General features: G+C 36.4%; 1 protein-coding gene across 1 annotated transcript; it reads left to right on the top strand.

The window, feature by feature from the left end:
- Nucleotides 1-14,558: 14,558 nt before the first annotated feature.
- Nucleotides 14,559-18,082, top strand: LOC110766713 (protein trichome birefringence-like 43). The gene is made up of 5 exons (XM_021970425.2): nucleotides 14,559-14,950; nucleotides 15,173-15,344; nucleotides 15,445-15,620; nucleotides 15,742-15,900; nucleotides 17,499-18,082. Exons 1-5 carry the CDS (start codon nucleotides 14,580-14,582, stop codon nucleotides 17,797-17,799), a joined length of 1,179 nt encoding a protein of 392 aa, XP_021826117.2. The 5' UTR covers nucleotides 14,559-14,579; the 3' UTR covers nucleotides 17,800-18,082.
- Nucleotides 18,083-19,392: the final 1,310 nt, after the last annotated feature.

The following is a 19,392-nucleotide window of genomic DNA, read 5'->3' as shown; positions in this document are numbered from 1 at the left end:
GCATCAACCATTTCAGATTTTATAATGGAAGTGTTGTATGCATTAGTGAAGTGCATCAACCATTTCAGATTTTATAAAACAAAGTGTTGTATGCATTAGCCATACTTAATTCAGATTTTCAGCTTCCTTAGGCCTATATATAGTGAGGTTTCCCAAGCTTGTAAACACACCCCAAGGGGGGGAGCTCTCAAACACTTCTCTAGAGCTCCTTTCCCTTCTCTCCCTCAAATTCTCTTAGTTTCTCTTTCTAGTTTTCAATTGTTATAATGAGATCTTTGTGCTGAAATTCTCCTTAAGTTTTTCTTAGTTCCACTTTACTTTTCATTATGTAAATTCTTTTCTTTAGTTTCAAGTTTGATTAGTTTCCAAGTTTCAATTATGGTTTTTGTTCTTATTCATTATGCTTATAAGTTAATATGCTAGTTTGAATGATTGATCACAATTTAGGCTTGCATGTTAGCTATCTTGGTTTGAATTAAGAGTAGACATCATGCTTTAATTCGAATTGAACTATGAATAGGAAGAGTATGTATGGACATTCGACAACAGGGATTAGATACATGCTTGGTTGTTTAAATTGTTCTTCTATGCTTAATGGGTTCCTAATGCTTAATTTTAGGTTAGACAACAAATGATCAAATTAGGGAATTAGGAACACAAGGTTATGACCACACACCATGGCTTAATCATACTTTAGCTAGAACCAATCCATTAATCAAATTGAACTTGGGAACTTATCTGCTTGAGTTAGTTATTTCTTTCTTCCTTGTTTTATTTATTTCCTTTTGTTTTCATTTATGTTTTGTGTAGGGAAATGAATTGGATCATTCAATCACCAATCCTTGTGGGATCGACCTCGCACTTACATATGCTATACTACCTAACGGCTCGTGCACTTGCGAGTATCACAAGTTGAGGATGCAACTGAATCCATTTTGGTGCAGCTGTATCTACACAACAAGTTTTTGGCGCCGTTGCCGGGGATTGGCAACATAGTTTGGTTCTATTTCTTTTCCCTACTTGTTTTATTTTTATTTTTCATTTTCATGTTTTTCTAGACAATTTCAAGTTTTAAAGTTAATGACGTTAATGGACAAGTTGTGTTTGTAGTCCAACAGAAAAGGACAATTGCCCAACAAGCAAGAGAACTGGGTTTAAGTCCCAGCTTACACAACCCATTGGTGCTTGTTGCTTTGAAGCATGGAATTGGATGTGTGTTGATTTTCCTTTTCATTTTAGTTTTTATTTCCTAATCCTTTTAATTCCATTTCAAGTTTGTGTGTTTGTTTTAGCAATTGTAAATAGCTCAATAAAAATGGAGAGAGATGGCAACTTCAAAGATAGGAAGTGTGGAGTAGTGGGAGAAGTCGCGACCTCCAAATGCATCACGCTCGACCTAATCGCTTCAAGGGGGAGCATTTCAATCCTTTCTCTTTACTTGTTATTATTTTAAATTTATGTTTCTTTTTTTTTTTTTTAATTTAAAAAAATAAATTTTTTAAAAAATTTAAAAAGATTTTTTATATAAGCTGACTCGTGGTAACTCCAGTGAGCGTCTCCGTCAATACAGTGTCTAGGAGTTCTTTAGGCGACACCTTCGGTGTCTAAGAAGTTTGGGTTTTAAGCGGGACCATTGTGACCCCTCCAACCTTCCCGGATCCCCTGGCTGTGTTTTCTGAGGCCCTTAACTGGTCATCCTTGAGTTACTTGTATATTTGTGTGTTTTAATAAATTAAAAAAAAAATATTCAATTTGCAATTTGAAACCTCTCGTTTTTCTTTTCTGTTTCTTTTCTTTGAGTCATTTTCAGTTTTCCTTCCCACACCAATGATAAATCTTGAGTCTAACTTCTAATATGGCTCTTAGGAATTTGATAAGCATTGTGTTAGGTCTGAATCTTATTCTTTTGCTAGCTAAGTCTCACATAATTATTCTTGAGCTTTCTATGCACCTAAGCCATGACTATACACCTCTTGCATGTCTTACCCAATTGTATGCATTTTTTTTGCTTGCGTGATTCACTAGAATGTTAAGTTATAACTAAGATATGATTTAGGCCATCTTTGTTAAGCCTCTTTCTTTTTCCTCCATCAACCCATACAATACATATTCCATTGTAAACCATTTTGTGCCCAAACACTTAGCCATTTCTTTCTATCACCTTATCATCCATTAAACATCCTACCATCTAGGGGACATGTAGAGTATGATTGTATTTGAGATTGTAATGTATTCAAGGCAATAAATGAGCTATAAAAAAAAAAATCAAAAGAAAAAGAGAAAAGAAGTGTGGCCAATGTAGTCACGACCCTAGGGTGATATAAGGAGAAATAAAGGTGATCTAGGGTAAAGAGCCGCAAAATTGGGCCAAATATTATACAAAGTGTGTAAATGTCAAAATCAAATTGTGAAGTGATTCAATTGCAAAATATGGTGTTGTGAGCTTTTCAATTTATGTGCCTTACATTTCAAATGTCAATGATCTTGTTTATATGACATGCTCTACTTTGTTCCTTAGACTTTGTATTTCAATATCCATTCCTTTTCTAACCATTACATTACATCAATGAGTAAAGTCCTATTGATTTTGGTTTAGCTTGGCAAACTTGTGTTCATTCTTGCAGGAATTCATATCGTTGTTTGAGAAGCATGAGTTGTATCTTCATGGCTACTTCACACACACACACCTTGAGCATGATTTTTGTGAGATTGTGGTAGCACTTGAATAATGTTTAGAACTTCCTTAGTGCTTGTTTTGTTCCTTGTTGAGCCATGTCTATGAAGTTTAAAATTTCTGTTCGGTTGGAAGGTTAACGTTTTTGTTTTTGTTTTTTGTTTTTCTTAAGGACTAACAAATCTATTAAGTTTTCTAACCACTTTGTTTTGTAGAGTCAGTAAAACGTTTGTGGGTATCGTATATGTTAAACCCTCAGGAGACACAACTCCTCCTACTAGGGATGCCTAGAGGTTTAAAGGCTTGTTGCATACGCTCAATGCAATCGAGTTACCTACGAAAGTGGTCTAGTTAACTTCTTATTTTGTTTTATTTTTCTTCGTTTTCCTTTTGTTTTGCTTGAGGACTAGCAAAATCTAGGTTTGGGGGTATTTGATCGGTTCATAATTGTATATCATTTTGTACCCTTCTAGCTTATGATTTGGTTATGTTTTTGAGTTAAACTTGTGCTTTTAATCCTTTTTGTGTTTATCTTTCAGTTCATTGAGCTTTAGGTAATAATGATGGCTTTAGAGAGCATAATTCATGCAATTCAAGCATGTTAAGGCCTAATTTGGATGAATGGATGAAGAGCTTAAAGACAAACTCATTTTGGCTACAGCCCCCTGCCAGTCCAGTTCCGTAGGTCATATTGCAAGCTTTGTTTCAACAACCTACATAGCTCTAATGAGGCCACATTCTTCATGAAAGTTGTTCCAATTGGTGTGTACTATAACATATCCAAAATTCAGCCCCATTGGATAAATCTGGAGTCCGTTACCTAGCAAACACAGAACCATGCTCAGGATGGATCTTATCAGTGCGGAAAATGAGTTAGCAATTTGTTTTGGCCTTAACTTCCTCCTCCGACCTTGGATTGGCCCAAATAACATATGGCTGGAAAGAAGACATTCTGAACTTCAATTTAGAGTGCTTAAAGTCCTAATGTGATTAAGAGAAGCCCAAGTTGTAAGCCCTTGAAGTTGCTGGTCATGCTGACCTCAGCATGTGCTGGTTGGATGCTTGGTCATGTTGAGCTAGGTATGAGCTATCATTTCTAGTTGGAAGCTTGGTCATGGTGACATGAAGATGAGCTAGGGCTGCTGGTGGGATTTATTAGTGAAGTGCATCAACCATTTCAGATTTTATAATGGAAGTGTTGTATGCATTAGTGAAGTGCATCAACCATTTCAGATTTTATAAAACAAAGTGTTGTATGCATTAGCCATACTTAATTCAGATTTTCAGCTTCCTTAGGCCTATATATAGTGAGGTTTCCCAAGCTTGTAAACACACCCCAAGGGGGGGAGCTCTCAAACACTTCTCTAGAGCTCCCTTCCCTTCTCTCCCTCAAATTCTCTTAGTTTCTCTTTCTAGTTTTCAATTGTTATAATGAGATCTTTGTGCTGAAATTCTCCTTAAGTTTTTCTTAGTTCCACTTTACTTTTCATTATGTAAATTCTTTTCTTTAGTTTCAAGTTTGATTAGTTTCCAAGTTTCAATTATGGTTTTTGTTCTTATTCATTATGCTTATAAGTTAATATGCTAGTTTGAATGATTGATCACCATTTAGGCTTGCATGTTAGCTATCTTGGTTTGAATTAAGAGTAGACATCATGCTTTAATTCGAATTGAACTATGAATAGGAAGAGTATGTATGGACATTCGACAACAGGGATTAGATACATGCTTGGTTGTTTAAATTGTTCTTCTATGCTTAATGGGTTCCTAATGCTTAATTTTAGGTTAGACAACAAATGATCAAATTAGGGAATTAGGAACACAAGGTTATGACCACACACCATGGCTTAATCATACTTTAGCTAGAACCAATCCATTAATCAAATTGAACTTGGGAACTTATCTGCTTGAGTTAGTTATTTCTTTCTTCCTTGTTTTATTTATTTCCTTTTGTTTTCATTTATGTTTTGTGTAGGGAAATGAATTGGATCATTCAATCACCAATCCTTGTGGGATCGACCTCGCACTTACATATGCTATACTACCTAACGGCTCGTGCACTTGCGAGTATCACAAGTTGAGGATGCAACTGAATCCATTTTGGTGCAGCTGTATCTACACAACAAGTTTTTGGCGCCGTTGCCGGGGATTGGCAACATAGTTTGGTTCTATTTCTTTTCCCTACTTGTTTTATTTTTATTTTTCATTTTCATGTTTTTCTAGACAATTTCAAGTTTTAAAGTTAATGACGTTAATGGACAAGTTGTGTTTGTAGTCCAACAGAAAAGGACAATTGCCCAACAAGCAAGAGAACTGGGTTTAAGTCCCAGCTTACACAACCCATTGGTGCTTGTTGCTTTGAAGCATGGAATTGGATGTGTGTTGATTTTCCTTTTCATTTTAGTTTTTATTTCCTAATCCTTTTAATTCCATTTCAAGTTTGTGTGTTTGTTTTAGCAATTGTAAATAGCTCAATAAAAATGGAGAGAGATGGCAACTTCAAAGATAGGAAGTGTGGAGTAGTGGGAGAAGTCGCGACCTCCAAATGCATCACGCTCGACCTAATCGCTTCAAGGGGGAGCATTTCAATCCTTTCTCTTTACTTGTTATTATTTTAAATTTATGTTTTTTTTTTTTTTTTTAATTTAAAAAAATAAATTTTTTAAAAAATTTAAAAAGATTTTTTATATAAGCTGACTCGTGGTAACTCCAGTGAGCGTCTCCGTCAATACAGTGTCTAGGAGTTCTTTAGGCGACACCTTCGGTGTCTAAGAAGTTTGGGTTTTAAGCGGGACCATTGTGACCCCTCCAACCTTCCCGGATCCCATTATCGATATAATCGCTTCAGGTAACTGGTAAACGACATGCCATTATCGATATAAATGCGACACCGTTCCGAAGAAGCCTAGGGTGCCAGATCATCTGAGGGTGTCCTTGTAGTAGAAGATGAGGATGATGACTTGCCTTTTGAGCCAGTCACCGTTGCCTGTCCTCCAAAATCGGTCTAGTTTGCCAACCACATGATCATTGGTTCACAAATGGACTTGGCTGAGATTGAGAGCTACCGAAGAAGTTCCTTCGGGAAGAGGCCGGCCCTGCCTTCCATCTCCAAGCCTCGGTAAGCCTCTTCCTACTGAATTGGATATGTATACATATATATTTATGTATACACGTTATTTTTGCAGGCGTCCATAGACATGTGGCTCTATATGAAGTGAGCCATTACAATTTCCAAGTGAGCTAAGAAGATGTATGTGGATGGCTGCTCCAAGGTGACCGAGGTTGGGAAGGTGCTCCAGGATCACGCCAACCTAATCAAGGACAAGAAGGCTGCCCAACAGCATGTGAAGGTAGTTGAGGAGAAGCTTGCCGAGATGAGGGTGAATTTGGAGGCGGCAGTGGTGGCGGTTCAACTGCTCGATGATCTTCCTCAAGCTTATGCATTGTTCGGTATCATTGCTGTTATGTTGGTGATATCGGCTGAATTTGCCAGTATCCATGTTATCATGTCGATTAGGCTTCTGATTGGCTGGCTTTGGGATGATCTCTTGCTCGTTCATAAGGACAGCTTCGTAAAAGGTATGGAGTAGGGTAAAGACTTCCTGCCCTTGGTCATGATTCGGTAACAGTCCTCGGTGATCGTCACTGTTATATTTCCCATTGCCCCTTTTATAATTTTCCTATTGAGGATTGGAGGCATCCTTACACTTATGGTTGGGCTGATACCTGCTAGATTTATCAATTTTAGTACATGGGAGTTTCTGTGTCGAGAACTTCTGTTGCTTGGATTCCTCTTGCTGAACCGAAGGCCTGGTCTTTGAGTTAAAGTACTCCGGCTTTGCATGGATGGCAACCTGCTTTATTAACTCGTCATAAGTATGCCAATTGCTACTATGCACCATGTATTGAAAATGAGATGACCGAAGGCCACTTTTGAAGGCTCCAAAGGCTGCCCGATCATCGGTTTCCAGGCATCGAGAGCACTTATGGCTAAACCGTGTGGCGTATTCTAGCAAAGGATCATCATCCCGTTGCCGAAAGGAATCCACCATACCTGGCTCCAATCGAAAAAACCAATTGAGTGCTGCTCTGGTCAGTGCAGATGGAAACAGAAGGCTGATTGAAACGTGTGGAGATGGGTCAGAGGGTCCTCTACTCCTATGTAGAATGTTGTTTGTGCCTAATAAATCACGGCCATAAACTGGCCGAAGGAGCCCCTTTTCTCGACCCAAGCACTTCCTCGAGAAGCTAAAGCGCAGCGTTTCGCCAAGGTGTTTTGCCTTCCTGAAACCAAAAGAAAAGTTGCCAAGGCATGATCATCTCGGCCTCGATTGTAAGCCGAGGCCGAGGCCGAGCAAAATCACGGCCAGAGATATCAGAATCAAATCATCACGTGATATTAGGGTCCCATGCTTCATTTAATGAAGTAATGCCTCTATTTATTACAGCAAACCCACTGGCCACGAATAAGCATTTACTGAATGGGGGAAGGTGGGAAGTGACTGAAGTCAGGGTTTGGCGACAGGAAACAGAGTGATTAGACGTGGACATTCTCACAAGAATTCTTGCAGCTTGAGAGATTAGGTCACCAGCTATCAGAACAATAAATGCGTCTCCACGACCAGAAGCGCAGAGCCCACGATCAAGGCGGCGGTCGAGATTCATGAGGATTTATGGGGCCACACCACCATACTTCACGATCCCAAATGTCGATTAGACTGCCCACTTGCTCTAATCAGGCTCCACCATGCGGATTTTCAGCCTCGAGTACTCCTCCAAGAACCCTTCCTATAAATACGAGGCTCAAGCTACATTCAAAGGGTTCAAACACCAAACCAAAGCCTCCCACGGAGCAACTTATATTTTCCTGTAATGCACTTTCAATATCTTTACTTGTTTTCCTAGGAGTAGTGTTAGACTGTAAGGAAAATTCATTTATCAATATATCATACGACCCTTGATTTTCAAGGAGCCGGAGCATCATCCTTGTTATTCGCTCATTCACCCCATATATCATATGACCGTCGCTCCCTGAGCAGCGCGCCGGAGCACCGCCCAAAACCCACCAACACCATCACTAAACGGCCTTGTAGCTCAGGCCGTGAACCTAACAGCCGAGATTAGTTCCTCTCTCGGCTACAATCGTTTGATTAGAAGACGAGTCCAAACAAGAGCACCACTTGACCATTCTATCCACATCAACCATCTCGACGCACAGTAGACCGTGCTGGCACGCCCGCGCACAAACGCACTGCACCCAAAAGCAGGAAGCCGCGTGTCAACGCATATCCCCTCGGCTCGGAAACCCAGGCCGTGAGATCTGCGCGGTAGACACATGTCTGGAATTTTTAATTTGATCGGTGAATAGCCTTGGTCGAAGCTTACTCCACCCTGGTTCTTGGGAATGGGATCTGTCATCCCTCATTTTCTGAACCTTTTGTAGGATGAGGCGAATGACGAGGTCTCAGCTAGGGATTTCTCCTTCTCAGTAGTCTTCCGATCAGTGTGGCGACCTCCTTCTGTGGATTTCTGAGTACCATGTAAGCGTTGCTGAACGGTATGCGATTTATTGAATCCCAAACCTTGCACCCGCGGAATGGGCGATCTATTGCCCAAAACCTGCATTCGATAATTGTTAAGGCGTGCCTCAATCCTGGTCAGTGACCTATCCCTTTCTTCTTATCGATCCATCAATCGGTGGCGACAATCAGAATGAACCTTTTGCGAAAGATAAGGCTTATTATTGGGAGCTGGTACAACTAAATGCTTAGAAGGAGCAGGCGTTGCCCTCGTCCCCCTTTTTCCTCTCTTCTGCCGATTAGGAGTTTGCAAGCTCTGAGAAGATTGATCGGTTTGAATATTCTAAGTTTGCTGTTGATTGAACTACTGCTGTGTTTCATCCACTTTGAACGAAAGGATGTTGTTGTGTTCCTGCACTTTTTCCATGTCCTGCTGAAGTGCTGCAATTTGGGCTAAGAGTTCGGCTTCAGTAGTGGTTTGGTGTGTTGATGAATCGCCAATTAGAGTGATGGGGGCAATGCTGGGCTTGCTCCGCTTTGCTTACTGAACAGTGATCCTTCTGTTGGTAGGAACAACGGCACTGATGCAGTCCCCATCTAAATATGATAGAGGTAGTGGATTGATTAGTATCGTTTCTCACAGACGGCGCCAAATTGTTGATGCTCAAAAATGGTTCAGCACTTCTGGGCCTAACTTATTGATGTTTTGACCTTCGGTATCTTCTAGACAGAGTAATGGTAGAATTGCCGAAAGTCGCCGTGACCTCCTTTTTGGGACTTTTGCCAACTTTCATAGGTCTTGGGAGGTGTGCATTTTGAGTGAACTTTGATGTGGGACTGTGGATACTGTCTGTGGTGGCTGCATGTGTTCCAGCGAGGAATGTTAGACAATGGGGTCTTTTGCGTTGCGTTCGGCAATAAGGGGTGCCAAACACTCCTCTTACGATCAGATAGGGTATAAACAAAGTATAACAAAAAAAAAAACACTTGACTAGCAAAAGAAGGTGTAATTGAAAAAACAAGAATTTAACTTTATCAAAGACACAACAAAAGCAAACAGCTACCAATTTGCAGATAAACTTAGAACATTTGGAACCTGAGTTATTTCATCAACTTTTGAAAGATTCCAATCATCAGAAAGTAATGAGTTATGTTAAAATAATAGCCTACTGATGGAACCAAACTTTAGTAAGAAAAATCAGCAGCGTTAGCTATTGCCTTTACAACCCCTTGCAAAACTAAGTGTAGAAGATCTCTGAAGTTATTAGCACGCCAATGTTGTGTGTGTCAAGAAACCTTTAACAGTCAAGTTGGTAGCTTAGAAAGTTGTAGCTAAGTTTACTTGAAAAAGGTTTGGTACCTTATAAAAGTAAGAGGTACATGTTTAGTTTTTTTAAATTAATATATATATAATTATATTATTTTTATTTTTATATATAGCAGCTAAAAGTAAGTCCTAGTTTTGATAGTGCTCATAGCAACGGAACGTAACGTTTGGTCATAGGAGAATTTCTAGCCTTCAAATGCTTTCCAATTCTTGATTAGTGAGACATCATATCATCCAGATATGGGTGGTGATTTGAACCCAAATTCCTTTAAGAGGAAGCATATATTTTCAAGAGTGACATGGTCACTGCAACTCCACCTCCCCTGCAAAGATTTCTTGAGCCTTTAGGAGCTCGCTGCTAAGTCCAACCTCAACCACTTAGGTCTAATACCTTGAGTGGGGTTAGGTCCAATGAAAGGGCCACATGATTAAATGACATGGTGCATATCGTTTGGATATGATTCATTTATTTAGAAATAACCAATCTTTAACTTAATTACTTATTGGAGAATCCCCTATATATAGTAAAGGAGACAAAACATACTGTTGGAGAGAGACAAAGTGAATGGGAGTAAAAGTGGGAGTTTAGCATTACCATAACACCTTTCTTTTAAAATTAATTATTACAATTGCTTAAAATAATAAGAGAAATATTGATCTATAACTTCCCGTGATTGAAGAAAGGCTAGCATTCTCTTCATAAAGTTTTTCTTTTCTTTTAATAATCTAGATAGAGATTCAAACTCGAGACTTCTTTCAATTTTGAAAAGAGAATTACCACTAAATCAAAACTAGACTTTTACTAATGAAAACTGTTTTATGTCCAAAGTTAAACTTATCCAATGACTCTTCACTGAGCACAGCATTTAGAGGTAGGGGAGTTAGAATGTCATCATATAATAAAAAGTCCCATACTTGGAATTTCAAACTTTTTAAACTTCTTTTTTTTTTTTCTGCCCAAACATGACATTTTCTATTTGTGCCAATGATCATCTAGTCCAAGAGAATGGGGTGATGCAAACTCAGAGAACTGTAGGGGACAAATGCAGCCACTGCTGGGGACGCAATATCCAGGAGGTACACATCCAACACAACTTGTTTTAGAAGGGGTTCTGCGCAGAGTGTTAAAGCCAGTTCATTTGCTGCACTTAACAACACTTTCACAATTAAGAAAAGATGGTCACCCTTCAGTGTTGCGTCTACCCAAGTGCAAGTAGTCACACGTATTAATAATCTTGGAAGTCCAAGGGCAAATGTCTGCACACAAAGAAATAATTAAAAGTACCAAAATAAAAGTGACAAGCAAAATGGACAAGTAATTTGATTTGATTGTTGTAGAGATTGAGTTTAAAAATGAAATATCAATAATGGAAATGCTAAGGCATCAAGGTTCAATTCTTTAAGCAAAATATGTTTCATGCTCTTTAATCCAAATTAAACTCGATTAAAATTATCATTGAGAAACTTTAATCGGAAGATAAAGAAATTAAAACCAATTTACTTTTTCAATGTTATCTTTTATTAATGATTGTTCAGAACATGGAGTTGCTTAATATCTAATCTTTTAATTTAAAAGCATGCTAAGTCAGTTCTTAACAATGAGAAAAATATAATTGGACTCATGAAAAGATAGTAGCACTTAACATCAATCAAAATAAAAGGATATGAAAATATTGAACAACCAAAAATAAAAGAATTTAGCAATTCATACTGTATATTGGATTAAAGAACAATTCACAAACTTACTCAAAGGACATTCCCTTTAGCCTTAGCTAGAGTTCTAGCAACTCATTACAAAGGAAAACATAACTAAATTTTTTAATGAAATGGATAAAGAAATCTGTCGTGGAGGTTCCTTGCCAAATAAGTTGATGGGTGATTTATAGTAGTTAATGAGGTGAGTGGGAAGTTAATACATTCGTGGTAGGTAATGAAGGGTTTAAGTGAGAGATTCATTGGATTAAACATGTGATGATGGTGGAGAGTTGGTGGAAAAGAAATAACGGTGAGGTAGTGGGCGTTAAATGGCTATGAATGACATGAAATAGGCTCTTTAGCTTCAACGGTTTTGTCTTCTCTTTTCCTTCTTTATAATCACAATAATCCCACAATCAATTCTTCAATAAAATCCACCACCAATTCTCTTCACACCTGGCTTGAACTTAGACAAATGTATGTTCATCTTTTGGCTTTCGAACTTCCTACAAAAGATAAATTTACCTAATAAGTTCACCAAATTAATATAGAAAATTCATAAATCTAGTTGGTGAGAATAAAATGTAACAACAAGTGAAATTATGTTTATTAAGCCAAAATTATATCATAAAGTCTCCAAAATAATATTAAAAAGATGTAATTTGAGACTCTCATCATTCAGCCTACGGGTATGGAGGTTCACGCGGCACGGATTGCACCCACTGGTGTCTTCCCGGCGTTCCGGATACTTGGAATCAACTTCTATTTGCAGCACTCTTCCAAAGTTGAATTGATAATTTTTCTCTTAATAATGATGTTACCACTTGAAAGCCATATAGTTCAGTTATGCTAGCAATTAGGAACTCCTTAATGTTGCTTCATAAATGTTTGAATAAAGTAGGGTCAATTGATGTACTTTATGCCTTTTTCGAATTGTTAGCTGTTTGGATTTATTTTTTTTGGCACTTTTCCAAATATGTAAAACTTGGAAATCTAACATAAACATCAACAACACAATTGGAAATGCGGGTTTTGTAAGCTAGTTTGAGTTGAAATTTGTCGTACTTTGGAAATTTAGGGCTTATTTGGTATCCTACTAAAAAAAAAAAGAACTCAAAAAACTAATTTTAAGATCTAAAAACTTGATGGTTGAATCTATTATTCTTCTGCAAAACTTGTTTTTAATAAATATTGATTTTAAGATCTAAAAACTTGTTTGGTGTTGAACTACAAACTATTGAAATTAACAAGAGAGAGAGAGAGAGAGAGAGAGAGAGAGAGAGAGAAGAGTTCGTTTGGACTTTGGACTTAAAATGGGCCTACCAAAGGTTTTTTTTTGTTTTGGTTTTTAAAATTGGCCTACTAAACGGGTTTTTGTGGCTTTAAACTTTTTGTTTTTGAGTTTATAAATTTGGATCCAAAAAGGATACCAAAGAGTTTCTTTGAACTTTTTATAAGATTTTAGTCATGTTAGTAGTTTAGTTTGGATTGGGCCATCTAAGTGGCCCAATGAGTGGTTTGTGGGTTGGACCTTCCTGTCGGACATTCATTAATCAAAAGATGGTCTTTGCGGCTCCGAAAGTCAAAGTGGCTCATCCGATCGTCATCTCCATTTATAACTCCATAAATTTTGATGATGTGGCAAGATTATTTTAGTCTTTTTATCATAAGTGATGATGTGTCATTTGTATGGCATACTTTTTTTTTTCTTAAGTGAAATAAAATATTAATAAAAACTAAAATAATATAATTAAATCATGTAATTACTTGTTTAATTTTTAAAAAGATATAATTAAAAAAACTATTCTTCTCCATCGACTTCCGGGGAGACAATGTAAGATTTGATCATAGTTTCATAGGGCACTACAATAAATAAGTCTTTAATATATTAAAACTAACACTAAACAAGTGTTTAAAAAACAAATAAATACAGCCAACAGGATTTAACTCAATCGAAAAGAACCTTGATGTGTAGATCAATGGTCTCAGGTTCAAATCTACATGGTATTTTGATAGTGTGTGTGCCCCTTATAATTTACACTATCGCTTATATATATAAAAAAAAACACTAACAATGCAAATAAGATTCTTCGCATTCTTATCACACTACTCCATTCTTTTCTGCCGGGAAAATAACTATCTCACATGCATGTGTAAGATTTCTTGTTTTTATTAAAGTGGACACAAATTGTGCTCTGCATATGCTCAATCACCTTGGTTAATAACCTCCAAGAGTGAACATATATTTATGTAGTCCATGACCATGGGTTATCATATGTTAACATTTTCATTGTAATCGTTATATTGACCAAATTTCGAAGGGATTAAAAAAGTTTACATTCAGAAAAGCTATTACAAATTCTTTCTTAAGATATAATAGCCCCTGCTCACGCATGTGCCAATTGGTTTTCTTTTTTATTTTTTATTTTATTTTTAGAATTAAGAAAAGATAACATGGGTATTTTTTATTTTAATTTTTTTTAATATGAAAAAATGTGAATTTACCATATTATCCTCATTTAATTAATAATTTCAATCCTTAATGTTTGAATTAACCAACGCATTTTCTGGTATTTTGAATGTTTCATCATTCTCTACCTTTTGCTTTATATATATATAGATACATATAAAAAGGTTATAAATAATTTAAAACAGAATCAAGTCACAGCTTATCAATTAATTACATAATTTTGAAATATACCAGTTGTCTTCGAAATCGTGTTAATAAAAAATCAGCGGGCATTTTCAGATATATTACTACTCTGCTAGTGGCAAATGGAGTTGTTTCTGGGCTTTAATTTTTGGATTGAATGAGCAAAGAAAGGCCCAAGTGATAAAGGACGGGAGTTTGTCTTAGACTTGGGCCAGCCAAACAATTAAAGTAGGAAGGAATGTCGACTTGACTTGATTAAAAACTAAGAAACATGAATCCCATATCGGAATACCGTTCTATGAATGAAGACTTTATATAGAGCTTTTCAACACTAAAGCTTGTCCCTTCGGGGATATCCGATAAAATTGGAACGATACAGAGAAGATTAGTCCAAATTTTTTTGCACTTTCTTGCGTGGCTTTCGATTGTTTTTTTCTTTGTTTTTTGACAACCGTGAAACAATAGGAAAATTACTGTATAATTCTTTGTTTTTTTTAATTTCAATGTTTCTGAAGTTGGCGTCTTGATTGGTACATCCATTTTGGAGCTGCTTGGAGAGGTTGGATCGATCTAATCAAAATACCAACTATAAAGAAAAAAGAAAAAAGAAAAAAGTTACGAATTGGAAAGGTAGCTAGCCTCCAACCTTATCATTTGCGGGTGGAGAAAAGCCACTCAAAACTTGCAACAATCCAAACAAGAAGTTCCTTTATGCGCCTAAGCCAATCAGGACACAGCCACTGTCTTTTCCACTTGCAAAGGCCAATATCTCATCAATTAGGCTTTCTGACACACTCCATCGCTCTTTCTAACACAATGGGTTGTTCTTGTGTAACTGTTGCAGCATTGGTATTCTGTCTTTTGCACCAAGTCCAAGGGAATACTAGGCCAAGCAACAATGTAGTAAACAGTGGCAGCTGTGACCTTTTCCATGGGAGATGGGTTTATGATAGGTTTTATCCTCTCTACAATTCAACAACATGTCCCTTCATAGGGAAGGAGTTTAATTGCCAAAACAATGGAAGACCGGACAATGACTATCTTAAGTACAGATGGCAGCCCACTTCATGCCAGATACCAAGGTATATAACTCTTGTGCTGTTTATTCATCGTCTACGAAGTCATCTTGCTAATTTCATGATACTGTACTCGACACTAATACATATTTCCAGTTAACATAACATAAATTTTATAAACTAAATGTGGTGGAAGTTATTACCAAGTTTAACATATGAAACATTAACGATTTGTAAATATGTTTCACAAAGCTAAATTTGCCAATGTTTATAAATGTATATGTATAGGATCAGTGGTAGAGGGTTTTTAAGAAGATTTAGAGGGAAGCGCATCTTGTTTGTGGGGGACTCACTGAGCTTGAATCAATGGCAGTCCCTCGCATGCTTAATTTACAAGTCAGCACCACAAGCCAAGTACAACGTTATCAGGACTGGAGGCCTCTCCATTCTCAAGTTTCCTGTAAGGCTTCCCTCTTGTTTTTGTTTTTGTACATTAATTAAATGGAATCAGACCGATCACCTATTTTAATCCTAACTCATTTTCTCAAGGAAACTTGTAGGAATTTGATGTTTCAATCATGCTCTCCCGCAATTCCTATTTAGTAGATATTATGCGTGAGAAAATTGGGCATGTTCTTGTGCTCGATGCGATTCAAAATGGAAATTTTTGGAGAACGTTTGATGTCTTGGTCTTCGATACATGGCATTGGTGGCTTCATACAGGGAGAAAACAACCGTACGTTAGATTACATATACATAGTTACAATCTTCATGAAGTTGCTATCAAAATATAAAGAAAACTAAATAATTTCAAGTCTAAATTTCATATGCATGGACATGTTTTGGTGGCATTGCAGGTGGGATTTTGTACGATATAGAGGAAGAACATACAAAGACATGGATCGCATGGTGGCCTATGAGAGGGCTTTGAGGACATGGGCTACATGGGTGGACTTCACTGTGGATTCTAGTAAAACTCAGGTCTTCTTCCAGGGTGTTTCTCCAGATTCAATGAAGTAAGTAACTGGGCCTCCGATGGACTAATCAGGGATAAAATCAAGAGCACGTTTGACAAATTTTATATTTTTTGTTTATTGCTTTTATTTTATTTTTTTAATTAAAGAAAAAGATAAAAGATGAGATTTACTATTTAAACCCCGCATTTCTCTTTGTTCACCCCAATACTTAAATTATTAAGCTGTAAGTTTTATTATTGGGTAAAAAGACAAAAAAGGTCATCTAACTTAATAATTAACCCCAGTACATCTATACACACACCCCACACACCCCAACTTCCTGTTTACAAACTCACTCTCTCTCTCTCTCTCTCTCTCTCTCTCTTCTCTCTCTCTCTCTCTCTCTCTCAAGTTCTCAACTCAACAATACCTAAGTGTTGGAATTCCAGTTACAGTTCTTGGAGAGAGGTAAAGTTGTTCTCTTTCTCTAGAAAGTATTAAATTTCGGGTTTGGGGTTCCATTTGTTTGTGTTTTTTTTCTGCTGGGATCAAAGAAAATTATGGGGTTTAAATAGAAAATCTCTTTTATTTCTTATTTTTTCAGTTTGGGGTGTATTTAAGGGTAGTTTGGGAAGATAATGAGGTTTTCTTAGAAATTGTGAAAATTTAAATTAAAAGATGGGGTGAACTTAGAACATGGGGTGAACTAAGAGAAGTGTGGGGTTTAAATAAAAAATCTCTAAAAGATTGAGTCACTAAATAGCAGCTCCATAAAGATAATTAAAAGAAGATTAAGATGAGAAATATTATTATTATTATTTTTTTTTAAAGTTAGAATCGATAGAATTTAACTCAAAACTGTTTTAGATGGGGCTTAGCTTATATAGTTTTGTACTCTCATCCTCAACTCTTTCATGTTCTCTTTCTTATATCATGCTTTAATTCCTATATTTTTTTAAATATACTATAAGCATATCATATACAAGTTATATATATGGGGTATTTTTTAATTAGTATTTTATGTTAAGGATTAGTTATATTTTCTAATTTCTACCGTTGTATTGCATGTATATTGCGTATTAAATCTACCAATACATCTAATGAATGCAATTCAACGACTGAAATTAGAAATAACCAATATTTAACTTAATTACTTATTGGAGAATCTCCCTATATATAGTAGAGGAGACAAATCACATTGTACGAGAGAGAAAAAGTGAATGGGAGTAAAAGTGGGAGTGTAGCATTATCATAACACCTTTCTTTTTAAATTAATTATTACAATTGCTTAAAATAATAAGGGAAATATTGATATATAACTTCCCATGATTGAAGAAAAGCTAGCATTCTCTTCATAAAGTTTTTTTTTCTTTTAATAATCTAGACAGAGATTCAAACTTGAGACTTTTTTCAATTTTGGAAAGAGAATTACCACTAAATCAAAACTAGACTTATACTAATGAAAACTCTTTTATGTCCAAAGCTAAACTTTATATATATCCAATGATTCTTCACCGAGCACAGCATTTAGCTAAAGGTAGGAGTTAGAAAGTCATCATATAATAAAAAGTCCCATGCTTAGAATTTCAAGCTTTTTAAACTTTTTTTTTTTTTCTGCCCAAACATGACATTTTCTATTTGTGCCAATGATCATCTAGTCCAAGAGAATGGGGGGGTGCAAACTCAGAGAACTGTAGGGGACAAACGCAGCCACTGCTGGGGACGCAATATCCAGGAGGTACACATCCAGCACAACTTGTTTTAGAAAGGGTACTGCGCAGAGTGTCAAAACCAGTTCATTTGCTGGACATAACAACACTATCACAATTAAGAAAAGATGGTCACCCTTCAGCCTACGGGTATGGAGGTTCGCGCGGCACGGATTGCACCCACTGGTGTCTTCCCGGCGTTCCGGATACTTGGAATCAACTTCTATTTGCAGCACTCTTCCAAAGTTGAATTGATAATTTTTCTAATCATGTTATCACTTGAAAGCCATATAGTTCAGTTGGGCTAGAGAGTAGGAACTCCTTGATGTTGCTTCATAAGTGTTTGAATAAAGTAGGGTCAATTGATGTACTTTGGGCCTTTTGTAGTTTTTGCCTTTTTTGAATTGTTAGCTGTTTGGATTTCTTTTTTGGCGCTTTTCCGAATATGTAAAACTTAGTGTCCGTTTGGCATTGCTTATTTGGGGTGATAAGTGATTTTTAAAAATTTTTGGGAAGCCCAGCCCATTTGGTAACCTATAAGAAAATCACTTATTGTTAAAAATTGTTGTGAGAGAAAGCTATAAGGGAAAGCAGCTAATAAGGTGCTTTCATTTTCTGATTATGCAAGAATCAGTTTCAAAAAGGCGCTGGGTTTAATGATTATGCTGCAATTTTTTTTTTTAAAATTATGCGGGAATCAGTACCAACAACACTTTTAACAAAAAGTTTACCAAACGCCAAACTGCTTTCTCTCACAGCTGATTTCTCTCACAGCAAATCTGACAGTGATTATTTTCACAGCACAGCAATGCCAAACTGGCCCTTAATCTAACATAAACATCACCAACACAATAGAAAAAGCGAGTATTGTAAGCTAGTTTGAATTGAAATTTATCGTACTTTGGAAATTTAGGACCTGTTTGGTATCCTACTCAAAGAATTGAACTCCAAACTATTTTTAAGATCTACAAAGTTCAAAATTAAAATAAGAAACCCTAGATTCCCAAATTGAAATTAACAAAAGAAAAGGGGAGAGAGAGAGAGAGAGAGTTCCTTTGGACTTTGAACTTAAAATGGGCCTACAAAAAGAGTTTTTTGTTTGTTTGGATTTTACAAAGAGGCCTACCAAATGGATTTTTGTGGCTTTAAACTTAAAATCTATTTTTGAGTTTATAAAATTAAATCTAAATGGGATACCAAACGAGCCCTTAAAATTTCTTTCAACTTTTATAAAACTTTAGTCATGTTAGTAGTTTAGTTTGGATTGAGCTGGACCTTGCGGTTAAACATTAATTAATCAAAAGATGGTCTTTGCGGCCTCTTGGGTTTTGTGAATAACAACATCATTATCACCAAAACATCTTGTCCTTTTCTTTTAGTCGAAATCAAAACATGTTGTCTGACTCTGAGAAATAATAACACAGATTTCGTCAGAAATCAAGCACATAAAAAACAAGAAGCACTAATACACAGCTTGATAAAAAAAGTTGAGGTTCTTCTATTAATAAGTTTGCCTTGTATCATCGAAATTATCTAACAAAATTGTCCCAAAAACATGATGATTTTATAATACACAAATTTTGACAAGCATGTAAACAATATTATAACATATTATACCTATACTTTAAATAATCATTTTAAAAGATTTCAAACATCAGAAACTAGAGATCGATCGATGCAAGAATGAAACAAGGTGCAAGCAAAAAAAGATTTCAAACATGACAAAACCTATTATAGAGAAATGACCACGGTGAAGTCAAACGATGAGTACAAAGACAACTATGTACCACTTAGCGGCTTAGCTCAAACAAGAACTTTCAAAATTAAAAATTAAAAATCATAC

This window comes from Prunus avium, chromosome 3, assembly GCF_965620075.1.
Source record: "Prunus avium chromosome 3, drPruAviu1.hap1.1, whole genome shotgun sequence".
In the NCBI taxonomy this organism is placed as follows: domain Eukaryota; kingdom Viridiplantae; phylum Streptophyta; class Magnoliopsida; order Rosales; family Rosaceae; genus Prunus; species Prunus avium.
This window is presented reverse-complemented; position numbering and strand designations above follow the sequence as displayed.

Bases quoted from the DNA above. Each gene is read 5' to 3' on its own strand.
- LOC110766713 (XM_021970425.2), top strand. From the start codon at position 14,580: ATGCGCCTAAGCCAATCAGGACACAGCCACTGTCTTTTCCACTTGCAA. The intron at 15,345-15,444 runs GTAAGGCTTCCC...GGAAACTTGTAG, and splicing joins TCTCCATTCTCAAGTTTCCT to GAATTTGATGTTTCAATCAT. The intron at 15,621-15,741 runs GTACGTTAGATT...GTGGCATTGCAG, and splicing joins CATACAGGGAGAAAACAACC to GTGGGATTTTGTACGATATA.